A 13,391-nucleotide genomic window follows, 5' to 3' on the forward strand; every position below is an offset into this window, starting at 1 on the left:
TACATTGCTTTGCCATAACAAGTTACAGATAGATTTGAATTTCGTTTCGGTCCCATAATTTTTCCCTAAGATATGGCCCTTGGACTAAAAAAAAACAGCATGAATTGTCCGTTTTCCTAACGTTTTTGTTGTTGTGCTTACAGATATTCATTTGGTATTCAGTACATCATGATGAGTGCTTTGCCATAATAAGTTACGGATCGATCTTGAAGTTTTCTTGGTCTAGTCTTTGTACCTGAATAGTAGTCAACTCCTATCTTGGTTTCCCAATCTTTCCTTTTACCATAACCTTAGTCTCATAATGAACTTCGAATATTGTTGCGGTCCATTGATTTTTCCCTCCGGTAGGGGACTATGTATTGCTATGCAATACTCTCAAAATGCTTGTTGAAAAATAGATATTAACGGCAAACTTAACATTTCAACTTTATGACAAACGGGATGATTTCAGCTTCTCCATCGTCAATTCCCATATTTATGTAACAATATTCAGTTATCACCGGCATATGGTGTTTATATATCTCAACTGATTCGATACACAAGAGCTTGTTCTGTGTATGATCAGTTTTTAAATTAAGACAGGCTACTGACAAACAAGTTGATGTTACAGAGGTTTCCAGTCTTGTTTAAAGTGCGCATCTCGCAAATTCTGTGGTCATTACAATAATCTAGTTTGCCCACATAACTATTGGATCAAATGCTGTATGACGTGTTTTATGCCGATTGTTAGGTCGTTCTTGGCACTCTGATTTTGACTACGGATTATTCCGTTTACCTAATCAAGACATAGGGTTCACGGCGAGCGTGGTTCACGACGGGTGTGACCGGGCGACATGGGGATGCTTACTCCTCCTAGGCACCTGATCCCACCTGTGGTATGTCCAGGAGTCCGTGTTTGCCCAACTATTCTGTTATGGATCAGAATTACCCTTAAAGCAGCAGAATTTACTAACAAAGGCAATTAAACAAATTATAAGATTTATTTACGATTATTGAAAGAAAATTCTAACAATAGCAAGATACTAACTTACAATATGTGAATAAATCCGTTCCGAACTGAATCTATACAAACAAAATAGTCAATTCCAAAGTCCTAATTCCCAGTTATAAAATAATTCAATCAAATGCCTAAACTGCTTGTCTAACCAGATATTTTTTATCATAAAAATTCACAGTGTATTTATATCAAGTGTAATCTTGAAAGAGAATGATGTAACCATTACGTCATCTTTCTACTCAAGAAGTAAACATGGGTTCTAGAACAATCTAGGACACAGGTGTCAATCGTGTGCAAGTAGTACACAACAAGAAGTAAACATCGAACTCTAGAACAATCCAGATCACATGTGTCAATTGAGTACGTAGTACACAACACTTTATTTTGTATTCCTTGTGGGAGTTATGAGATTTATCACTGTTTGTTATCTTCGCATTTCATCTAATGATCCGCGCCTATCAACAAGACATGATCCAGCCAACTCTTCGGATCAAGTTACTGTAGTAATGATAAAAAAAACCATACGTTTAGACGTATTTATTTCAAATTAGCAAAACGACAAAGACAGGGTTAATCTATTTTTTGTGTACCCAATCTTGTCTGTGACGCGGTCGATGCATTGTGGCGTCATTTATTTCATAGAATGTTGATACGGATTCAGAAAACCAGAGATTCGGATCACACTCTCCATAATCAACAATACTGACACCGGCCGCGGTAGCTCAGTGGTAAAGCCTTCGCTTGTGAGTTTGATCACCGTTCATGTCAAACCTATAACGTAAATATAGGTCGTGATTGCTCCTTTGTCAAACTCTCTGCGTTTAGAAGGGTCTCTCGGATATGACCCTAAAAACGGGGGTTCCGTGTCACGCAGACGTTAGCATGTTCAAGAAAATAAGAACACTCACTGATAGGGCCCTGAACGCTAAGGATACGTCTATGTGTGGTACTTCAACTATAGCTGATGACGTCTCAAAATGAAGGTGAAATTCTCGACGGGACTTAAAACAAACAACCAACCAACAAGACACGGAAAACATTGGGTATATATATATAAAATTGCACACTCTACGTGTACAACTTTACAGATTCCTGTTGGCTTCATGATTAAAACGTAGAGAATCATGAAAAATAGGAGGGGGGTGGGGTTCGATGTGAAAAAATTCTGTAGAGAAATGAATGATCTTCAGTTGTGAACAATACGTGTATTTCAACGACTGGGAATTCCGACAGAAATGAAAGAAGAAAGAAAATGTAAACCAAAAATAAAGTTCATTTTTAAAATTACGAGTACATGAGAGTATGAACTGCAACGCTTCACGACAGCATACTTTTCATGAAATGTGTTATTCTTAAATATACGTTGGGAAAATGTAACAAAACTGGAGAAAAAATTAAACGTGTGCTGCAAGGCTACAATAAACAGTAAAATACATGTAGGTAGCTATGTAATAATACACCTATTCAAAATACAAGCAACCAAAACAGTTTGGGCTGACCATCATGCACTGGAACCATTTTCAGAAACTGGATATTTACAGTGACAGCTAGTCCTGCATGTAAAGGAGGAAGATTTGACTCTGCATCCCCAGTTTACAGGAGTTAACCAATATATGAATGGGTTGACCGCATAATTCACTGGGAAAATCACTATTCCCACCTCCAGAATTGTTTCATAATTTTCCTCTGACCATTCGATAAGCTCAAAAGTCTCACATGTAGAAACGATGTCATAGACCACGTATGGAATTTGTGATAAAATGTAAATTATAACGATTATGTAAACAATCTTTGTCATGCGGGAATACTTCCTCATATTTATCGTATACCTTTCTTTCATGGATTGTGATTTGGACAGTTTCACCATCTTAACACAATGGAAAAACATTAGTAAAAATGAGGAAAATACAATTAAAGGAACACTAATAAAGGCGTAGTATTCCGAATGGAGTAAATAGTCTGGGCATTCCGAACGATCTGACATAATAATGGCGTAGATAAGATTGATGATGAGAATAACAATGAGAGCGATGAGAGCTCTACATGCTGCGCGCTGGGCTGTGTGAGTTTTGTGGTACACTAGCGGATTGGTAACGAGCACATACCGTTCATACGCCATAAATACAACATTGACACTGGAAAATATATACGGACTGTAAACCAATACAAAGAAAATAATACAAAATGCTTCAGGGAAGCCATATACTGCATCAAAATAATCTATGTTTGGATAGAAAACAAACTCTCGAGCAATGTTAACCAAAAGAGCTAAAATGTCACTGAGCGCCAAGATCAGAATACACATATGTGACGTCTTCTTGTACAATCTCTGTCTTTTCATGGCTACCAACACTGCTGTGTTTCCTATGATTCCAAGTAACACGATGAACAAGACTATAATTGTAACAGGACACTCGTAAGGAAAGTTCACGGTACACGGTAAACAGAAGTCAGTTGTGAGACTCTCCTCTGTTTCACTGTCATTCACGTCAGCGCCTGTTACGTTCCCAGTCAGATTGCGTAACATGGAGGAGTTGTCGACGTACACAGTCTCTGTCTCCTGCGACACATTACTGTTCATGTCGTACTTCAACAGGGTTCTTTCTGTTTCAGAGACCTGTAATCATGCAATAATACATCTTATTATCAAGTAGGTAGGAAAAAACCCATTTGAATTCTGTGGATGAAAATAAATTCTTTAGGGACCGGTCAATATCTAGTGGGGTGGGTGGGACCGGTGCATTCCATATTTTCATTTTTGAAAAATACTATATCCTATCTTCTAAAAATACAAAAAAAAAGTTGCTGTCCTATATCAGATGTGTAATTAAAAAGTGTGTGCCCTATCTAATAAAGAAATATATATACATATATGTATGTATGATTAAAGACTATTTTTACTTCATTTAAAAAATCTCTGGAGTTCATTATAAATGTCTCTCCAGATATATCAGCTGAGGGATTCAAGCTCCTGGGTAGACCGGTCACACCCTCCGTGAGCCCTACATCTTGATAAGGTAGACGGAGTCATCCGTAGTCAAAATCAGTGTGCCAAGAACGACCTAACACTTCGGTATGGAACAATTCAGACAGCCTTTGACCCAATGATAGGTTGTAATGGCAAACTATCAAATTATTAAAGATGTAATTAGGCTTGAGTTAAATACTAGTCTGTATCTTTCAAGTTATGACCAACATGATATACTATTTTTATTTTCTATGATTGAAATCCATACTCCATGCAAAACTTACATGTGATTTTTGCAATTTTATTCACAGTTGAATATTTCTTTTGTGATTTTTAATTACATGTTTTGATATTTAAAAAATTCAAAGGTCCAGTATTTTTTGCAAATTGTCTCCAGTATATTCAACTTAGACATGAAATAAAACACTTATACAATTCAATATTATTGTTTAAAAGATAGTTGAATTAAAAGTTTGAAATACTCTATAATATTTTTGTTCATTGATACAATTGCAAAATATATATAAAAAAAAAGTTGGAGTGCTATCAGTATGTAAGACAAAACAAATATGTGTCCTATTGCATTTTGCACCGGTCCCAACCCCCAAATAAATATTGACCGGTCCCTTACTTGCCATTTAACAAATGTTCAATGTAGATTGACTTTCACGTGTTCTATCTTTTAGAATTAGTTCTTAATGTAAAATTCAGTACATGATTCTCTTATATCACAAAGTTTAAAGATCATTCTCAAAGTTTTACCTCCAAATACTAGCTGTTGGTATTATTATCTTAATGCATGTAAGTTTCGAGAGTTGTACTTATTTTTTGCATGAAATTAAAGGTGATACTTTTTAAATTAGATTTTTAAAAAACAAAACACATGCATAATCCACTAGATTAAGAACTAGGTTTATGTACACGTATATCGGTATATAAATGTAGTATTACACAAATCTTTAAGTATTAAAAAATTTGCAAATTAGACCTGATTTCATAATTTGCAAAAAAAAATCATAAAAAATATATTAAATTAAAGTATAAATAGTTTCAATAAATATATTTCTTTTATGTCGGAGTTCGACAAAATAAACTTACCAAACTGATGCTCTCCAAAATTTGAAATTGCTGGAAATGTATAGGTGATATTTTAACTACTGCTATTTCCAACATAGGATGTGATGTTGATGAAATGATAAAGACATCAATAATCAATAAACTCTCGCGAGATAGTGGAATAATGTTCATGTTTTTAACGATCCAGATCGGCAATTTGACATATATTATATTCATAAACTACATACATGGTATATAGAGTATTCACAATCAGACACTAGACCTACTTCCTTGGAAATTAGTCAGTTATGAGTCTATAAACGTAATGACACCAGTAAACTACTGAATATTCAAAACCATATCTACACGCATCATAATTAGGCCGAACTGTTAGAAGGTAGCCGTTTGAATACTGCATCGAGAATTCTCAAATATTATATCTAGAAAATAGACGTATGTTGTTACCTGTACTGGTAATAATTAATTCATTTTCACCTGAGTTTTTAGTGTTAAATGTGTTTACAGAGATACCCTATACCGGACAGCTGCTGTTGTTTATGTGCGACCTCCCTGAATGTTAAAACCAATGTTGACTTTTAATAAACTTCTCATTTAAGGTAAAAATAGTGCCTAGGAAGTAGACAGAACTTCAGATGAAATAATGTCTGTCTCTCTGAAAGTAGAAACGGATTAATTGTTCATTAATAGACCGTGGATGTTAAACCTAGTCGATGATTGTGCGTTGCACATGTGAAAACCAGAATCCCTTATGTAATAGCAAAGAAATGGAACATCAGAACAATATTGTGGTAGTGTACGTATCAATTTAAATAAAACAATACGAAATATATGCATTATAGAAATCAGAGGGGTGGAAATGTAGGAAAATAATCTTAACTTTATACCGGTATAATGTTTCCATAAGTTTAGAATCAAATGCCTTTCTTGAGAAACACCACCAGATAAGACTATATCTAAACACTTTTGAACGCTGACCCATACTTTGATATTTTTTAATTCTCTGTAATATTGGCATCATTTCTTTAGATTTAAATTCAATGAGCAGTACAGAATATCATTATTTTCACTCGAAGATTTATTTTCTAAATCAAAGACTTCAGAGTGATTCAAAGACTGCGCTTGTTCTCATTTACATACTAATATCATGTAATACGAACTTAATCCTCTCCACTTCATTGCTGGAAGGATGGAGGTGGGATATTTTCAAAGGCAAAAGAGACCTGACCCTCACCTTAAAACAAATCATTTTTGACTGTCCGTCAATGTAGACTGTATTACGTGCAAGTGCCGTTGTGAAATAATTTGTGAGAATCAGAGATTTAGATTGAGAAATCCTGGTATGAATTTATCGTACGAAACATTTAGTCCAGAATCAGGCTCGTAGCATCATTTCAAAACAAAAATGGGGGCAGCCGGAGAAGTATAATTATTTTCTAAAATTCTTGAAAAGCAAATTTAAAAAACCACATGTAATTTTCACAGACTTAAATCGTAGGGGTTGAGCATGAAAAAATGAAGATAACGAACAGTGATCAATCTCATAACCCCTATAAGGAAGTAGAAAGTTGGGTAAACACCTCAAATTTACCTCAATTTTTGCCCAGACTTCCATCGTGTGAGGGGGAACAATCCTCCTTCAATACATGGAGTCAATATTCCCGATTTCAAGCTTACGTTCTTTTCCATTCACTAATACTACCAAAAATAGTTATATAATGACGGAAAATAAGCATTGACGAAAAAGGGACAGGTCCCTGCCCCTCCCCTCTGATTATACGTGCTTGCAAATGACAACATGTTTGGAAATTAACCATTCTGATGTGAATAATATGTCTTTATGGAAGGGACGTATTGAAGCATTGCTATGCATTATGATGTCTGGCACAAAGTTGACCGTGCTCCACAAAGTAGCTTGCAGCTGTCTAAACAGGGTTACACAAGTAACAATTAAAGTACTGATAGTACTGAAAGACGGTTACAATAATTGCGAGGGGGGGGGGGACCAGAATATTCTTGCCATTAGTTGAATTTGTTTTATCTGATATTTTTATTCGATAACGTGGTTATAGTGAGACGGTAAGGTTTACTAATATAGAAGCTAAACATTACATGAGTCGTTCTTAGAATTTAATGTTGTAAATAAATTTACACGGTATATTTTGAGGTCGATGTAAATGTATTTTAGTCTCATCAAGTATATGGGGGAAAAAATCACTGATGAATATGAGACTTTCGACTTTTCAATCGTTTTGTTATTGTTAATTATATCACAACTAAAGAATAGTTATATAGGAAATTTTCGGTAATATTTTGACATTCTTATGTTAGAGTATAACCCACTTTTCAACCAATCAGCAATCGCTTAATATTTTATTAAGTGATGCACTTTCTTATGTTCATAGTGACATTTTTCAGATGACAACTTTGAGTAACAAGTGTAAGGGGAGAACATTTTTTATAAATAAAAAAAAAGAAATAAGTTGTATCAGATGGGATTCGAACCGGGTGCCGAGAGAAGGTCGCGTGTGATGGACGATAGGCATTAACCTCTGCGCCTGTATCCAATAAACAGTCAACACTATGTCCATTTATTTCCACTGATGTCACCGGACAGTCCCTGACTGCATTTTGAATTTTATTTTTAATGTTGTCTGTTGAGCCTTTGTCCTGACTCTCCACTAGACGGCTCGCTACTGTGGGGGATTTCCGTTTGGGTCACTCTTCGGTTTGCTCTTCTTATTGGGACGACTGGGACAGTCACGAGCAAAGTGTCCTTTACCAGTACACGTATAACAAACAATGTCCTTGTTGTTCCCTTTGCCTCGTCCTCGTCCATTCGGGCTAGAATATGGTTTTTTTTCGTTCACCTTCTCTAGTGTGTTTTGTAATGCGTGTACTGGTAACAGTGTAACAGTCCGGCAACGTTCCAAAGACTGATGGAAGCGTGTCTCGGTGATGAAAACTTTGATATTCTTGTACTGTATTTAGATGACATTTTGGTATTTTCACGGACTATAGAAGAACACATTCTTAGACTGGACAAAGTGTTTACCAAACTTAAGTTACATGGACTTAAAGTGAAAATGTCAAAGTGTCATTTCTTCCAGAAGGAGGTTAGGTTCTTAGGACATATTGTGTCCGAGAACGGTGTTGCAACCGACCCAGATAAAACAGCAGTAATCCGATCATGGCCCATTCCAGTCACCGAAAAACAACTACGTTCATTCCTTGGACTGGCTAGTTATTATCGTAAGTTTGTACAGGGATCTGCCAGTATCGCATCTCCTCTCCATTCTTTATTGTCTAAACCGAAAAACACCAAACTGAAATCCGAACAATTTCAAGCACTATGGACTGAAGAGTGTACTCGGGCATTCGAAACATTGAAAGAGAAACTTACGTCTGCACCAGTGTTGGGATTTCCTGATTTCACTCGAGAATTCATCTTGGAGACGGACGCTAGTCTTGAAGGTCTTGGAGCCGTTTTGTCGCAAGAGACACCAAATGGTAAAGTAGTGATTGCCTACGCATCAAGATCACTCAGAAAAGCAGAGAAAAACATGGAGAAATATAGTTCTATGAAACTGGAATTATTAGCACTCAAGTGGTCAGTTAGCGAAAAATTTCGGGACTACCTTCTTGGATCGAAATTTATTGTGTATACTGACAATAATCCGTTAAGTTATATCCACAAAGCCAAGCAGCGTGTCGACGCAACTACAATGCGCTGGATCGGAGAATTGGCTCAGTTCAACTTCTCGGTGAAATACCGTTCTGGAAGGGTCAATCGAAATGCGGATGCTCTGAGTCGACGACCTATTTCATCGGAGATAGAAAGTGTTGTGGATACACTAAACAGGATTACGCAGAGTACATCATTGGAGGTGTTAAAGGGAAGCATGAACTATATTGGTGAAGAAGCAGCTAACGTTCAGTTGCGTTCCGTGTGTGCGACAGCTACATTACCTGAATTTATCCCAACAGACATTGCGGCACTTCAGGAACATGATCCGGTCTTAAGTAGAGTGCGTTATTGGATGGATCGAGACGATAAACCGTCAGTTTATGAATTGAAACAGGAGCACAAAAGTGTCAGGAAACTACTTAATCAAAGAGACAGACTATTTTTTGAGAACTGTGATATTCAGGAAAATTCAGGATGAAACAGGAGAACAGAATCAGCTTTTGCTTCCGGAAGTTCTAAAACAAAAAGTTCTACAGAGTGTTCACAATCATGCGGGACACCAAGGCATTGAAAAGACATATTCATTGCTAAAGAAAAGATGTTTCTGGCCAAGCATGCTACAAGATGTTCAAAAATGGTGCAAGTCCTGTGAGAGATGTTTGATAGGGAAGGCTCCCCTTCCTGCCATTAACCCCCCAGTCAGCTATCTTATGGCATACAAACCCTTAGAAATTCTCGCTATTGATTTCACAGAGTTGGAAAGGTCGTCAGATGGACGTGAAAACGTGTTAATTATGACGGACATATTTACCAAATTTACGCAAGCTGTAGCTTGCAAGGATCAAAAAGCAACAAATGTGGCAAAAATCCTTGTTAAAGACTGGTTTGTCAAGTTTGGCGTTCCAGCACGTATACATAGCGACCAAGGACGAAACTTTGAAAGTTCTGTTGTCCGAGAACTGTGTAATTTTTATCGTATAGAAAAATCACGCACAACGCCTTATCACCCTGAAGGCAACGGACAATGTGAGCGATTCAATCGCACCATGCATGATCGCTTAAAAACGTTACCACCTGAAAGAAAACAGAGATGGCCGGAGTATCTTCCAGAGTTGGTTTATATATACAACTCCACAGTGCACTCATCTACGGGATACTCTCCACATTTCTTGTTCTTTGGTCGAGAACCTGTCTTACCGGTGGACTTCCTCCTTGGAACCAGGAATTCGTCAAGTAGTGATGCTAACGTACCTGTATCCTTTGATGATTGGTTAGAGAGCCACAAAAAGAGGATGTGTGAAGTCTACGAGTGTTCATCCGCTAACTTGAGGAAATCGGCTGAACAAAGGAACAAACAGAGGAACAAAAAGGCTACAGATTCATTTATTCCGATAGGAACCCGAGTTCTAACGAAGAACAGAGTTCTTGGACGCAACAAGATACAAGACACGTGGTGTTCCACTCCGTATAAAGTTGTGAAATATCTTGGTGATAATGTGTATTCTATTCAACTCGCGGATGGATCTGGTCCAATAAAAAACGTCACTAGGAAGGAAATTTTAGACACCGGTGAAAAAGTGACCGCTAGTAGTGATGATTCCGAGACGGAGGATTCAGATAGTGATTACATTCCAGAACAAATACAAGAAGTGATCCAGGCTGAGGAGTCGTCGAGTCATCGCAAATCAGACGAAGAGTTCGTTGAACCAGAACAGCCGCGCCGGAGTAAACGAACAACGGCTGGAAAACATTCCAATCCGTTTAAATTACCGCAAAGTGTCGTGTCGTCAAACTCTTGTAATCAGATTTCGGTCCAGAATTCAAACTTTAAGGAACTTAGTGATGCTATTGTGAATCTTGGTGTTACATTAAGCGCAACCCTTAGTGATTCTTGGACTAAACAAAGTCAGAATAGAGACATAGTTTAGAGTGTCTTGTGCAGAAAGAAATATTGTATATATTTTTAAAATTTATTTTGATGTCAATGTTTACATATTTTTAGAGTTGAAGTAAATTTTCCCATTGCTGTGGTAAGCAATGATAAAAAGTTGGGAGATTTGTAAGGGGAGAACATTTTTTATAAATAAAAAAAAAGAAATAAGTTGTATCAGATGGGATTCGAACCGGGTGCCGAGAGAAGGTCGCGTGTGATGGACGATAGGCATTAACCTCTGCGCCATTGAGACTCTGCAACTACTTAGATATTTTTGGTATTCTGTGTGTCTGATTAGTATTGTAAAATTAATTATAATTGACTTTGAAGAGTATTATATTCCATTAATTTTGGGTAAAAGTATCTCTTGTTGAGTTAAAATAATTTCGTGTAATATTTTTCACACTTATGAAGACGGTCAGTGATTGGTCAGTATGTGTAATAATAGAACCTGCTATTGGCGGTATTTTTGCACGAGATACAGAACAACAAAGACGTGTCTGATGTTGTGTAAGTTTTTGGTGATATATTTGTCATTTTCAAGTACACAATAATTTGTCAGTGAATATTTTGAGTGCATAGATTCACTATATCGTGTGCAAGGTATTGTAAGAGATTCTTTGCTAAACAATGCTGTTAGGAAGCAGAATTCAATATTTAGCATTTGCTTTAATCAGACATATAGAATTGAGAACTAGTTTGTAGCTTAATGTTTTCTATTTATACTTAATGGGAGAATATAATTGAGTTTTACATACATGTACTTCGGTGACACAACGGTGTTTGAGTTATATGTGTGTTTCAGTATATTTACAGTGTTTATTTTATTAATAGGTCTAAATGTAGGTGATCAATGTATTACGTTGACCTTGACCTGTCGTGGTGGCCATTTTTGGGGCCGGATATTGTGTGCCTTGTTTAGGTTTGTGAACTTTGCGTATTTGCAATTGCTATTTGTTCATGTTGCTAATTATGCATGTTTATAATACATGTACTACATATGAATCCTTGCAAAGGAAATATGTTTGTATATATGATTGAGGTCAAGCAAATCTTGTACATTGGTTAAGTCACTAGAACAAATTATAATGTGTTTTTATTTATTTATATTTATAGGAGCACTGTCATTGATTCATCATTGATTGATCACATTACACTACAACTGTGAATAAAAGGTGAAAAGAACTTGTGTGTTACACAAGTAAACGACAGAAAACATTGAATGGTGCAGCACTTTGAACCAGCCAAAGAAAAAGTCGGTTTTGTTCTAAGTAAGTTAGATCATGTTAAGTAAAATTGTAGCGATTTAGAAAGGACTCGGTCGCTTCGCTCCCTCCACCCATTCTTAATCGCTACAATTTTACTTAATACGATCCAAACTATTTCTTAGATATTTTGTCTTTCCTCGCAATCAGGGCTTTTCAGACAACATTATGGTTGTGGTTTTGGTCGAAGATAAAATGATAAATCGGTATAAAAGTATATCTTTTGGTCGTCATTGTGTTCAAGATAGTGCACAATTTTCATTTCCTTTGGTAGCATTGAAAGACTGGGAGATTTCATTGGTGATAAGTTGTATTATCCTAGTATGGTGTTTTAAGTTTCACGAAGTTTTTCCCTAGAAACAGCAAAGAAAACCACACAGACAGTTTTCCTCAATGCTCAGTTAATCGGGGTGGGGGTGGGGTGGGGGGATAAATACGGTTTACTTTTGTCATCGAGCCTCCGTTGTGTAGGATACCCGAAAAAAGAAGACCGTCTCGGAGCTATGGGTAGTTTGTTGATTTCATTAGTACACCTACATAAAGGCTGAACATTCCCGTATTTGGTGCAAGAAACAGTTTGCCTGTCCACAGGAAATGGCCCTTCCCATCCACTGCGTCTCTCCTAGTATGTGTTCTAGTCCAGTCATTCTACTGTTTTACCTCAAACTAATTGCAACAGAAATGGTTTTTGCGAAACTTGTAGTGGAATATGCTTATAATGATCATATACAAAATCGAGAAAAATCGAGAGAGGGGAAAGTCGTCGATTTGCTAATTTAAATTAGAACATTTTCATAGCATAAACGTTGTTACGGCATGGCTTCCATAGACGCAGAAGAGTTTACAAGGGAGATAATTGAAGTTATGTAGACGCTCTTTGTAGTACTGCATATATACTGGCAAGTCAATTTTATCTTCTAAAATGCTAGTTTGTTTCAGACATGTGCTAATTTTTTACCACTAATTACATTTTCATACGAAAAAATGACTTTGTATAAAAGCTAATTAGGCCTAATGAAGTTCAACGTTATACGATATTCTATGTATACTATCCATATTATGTCTGATTCTTACAGACATCGGTTCCAAAGCATCTAAAACCAAGTGATCATATAATCAAAGAACTACAATTTGAAAAATATAAAATATTGGAGTCTAACTTCTCTCCAAAACAAAAACATCATATCAATATGTAAGCCCTCGCTAACAACAAACAAAAAAGTATGGAAAACAGTTTTTGCCATTAGTTGATAATGTTTAGCGTTAAATGTCGCAAAAACATAGGAACAACAAAAACGTATCTCTTATCAATTAATATTCCTTCAAACATTTATATAATGTTTGTTTGTAGGTGAAATACCACTTGTAATGATTCTTTAACGTGCCAACGTCTGTCGCGACACGGGATCTCCGTTTTTAAGGTCATATTGGAAAGACCCGTGATTTTCATTTCGAAATGTCGAGCG

General features: G+C 36.4%; 1 protein-coding gene across 1 annotated transcript; it reads right to left on the reverse strand.

Moving 5' to 3' along the window:
• Nucleotides 1–2,257: 2,257 nt before the first annotated feature.
• Nucleotides 2,258–5,274, reverse strand: LOC125646733 (histamine H2 receptor-like). The gene is made up of 2 exons (XM_048873248.2): nt 5,064–5,274; nt 2,258–3,614 (listed from the first exon to the last, which is right to left on the reverse strand). The coding sequence occupies exons 1-2, from the start codon at nt 5,256–5,258 to the stop codon at nt 2,499–2,501; spliced, it is 1,311 nt and encodes a 436-aa protein (XP_048729205.2). The 5' UTR covers nt 5,259–5,274; the 3' UTR covers nt 2,258–2,498.
• Between the last annotated feature and the right edge of the window lie 8,117 nt (nt 5,275–13,391).

This window comes from Ostrea edulis, chromosome 6, assembly GCF_947568905.1.
Source record: "Ostrea edulis chromosome 6, xbOstEdul1.1, whole genome shotgun sequence".
Taxonomy (NCBI): Eukaryota; Metazoa; Mollusca; class Bivalvia; order Ostreida; family Ostreidae; genus Ostrea; species Ostrea edulis.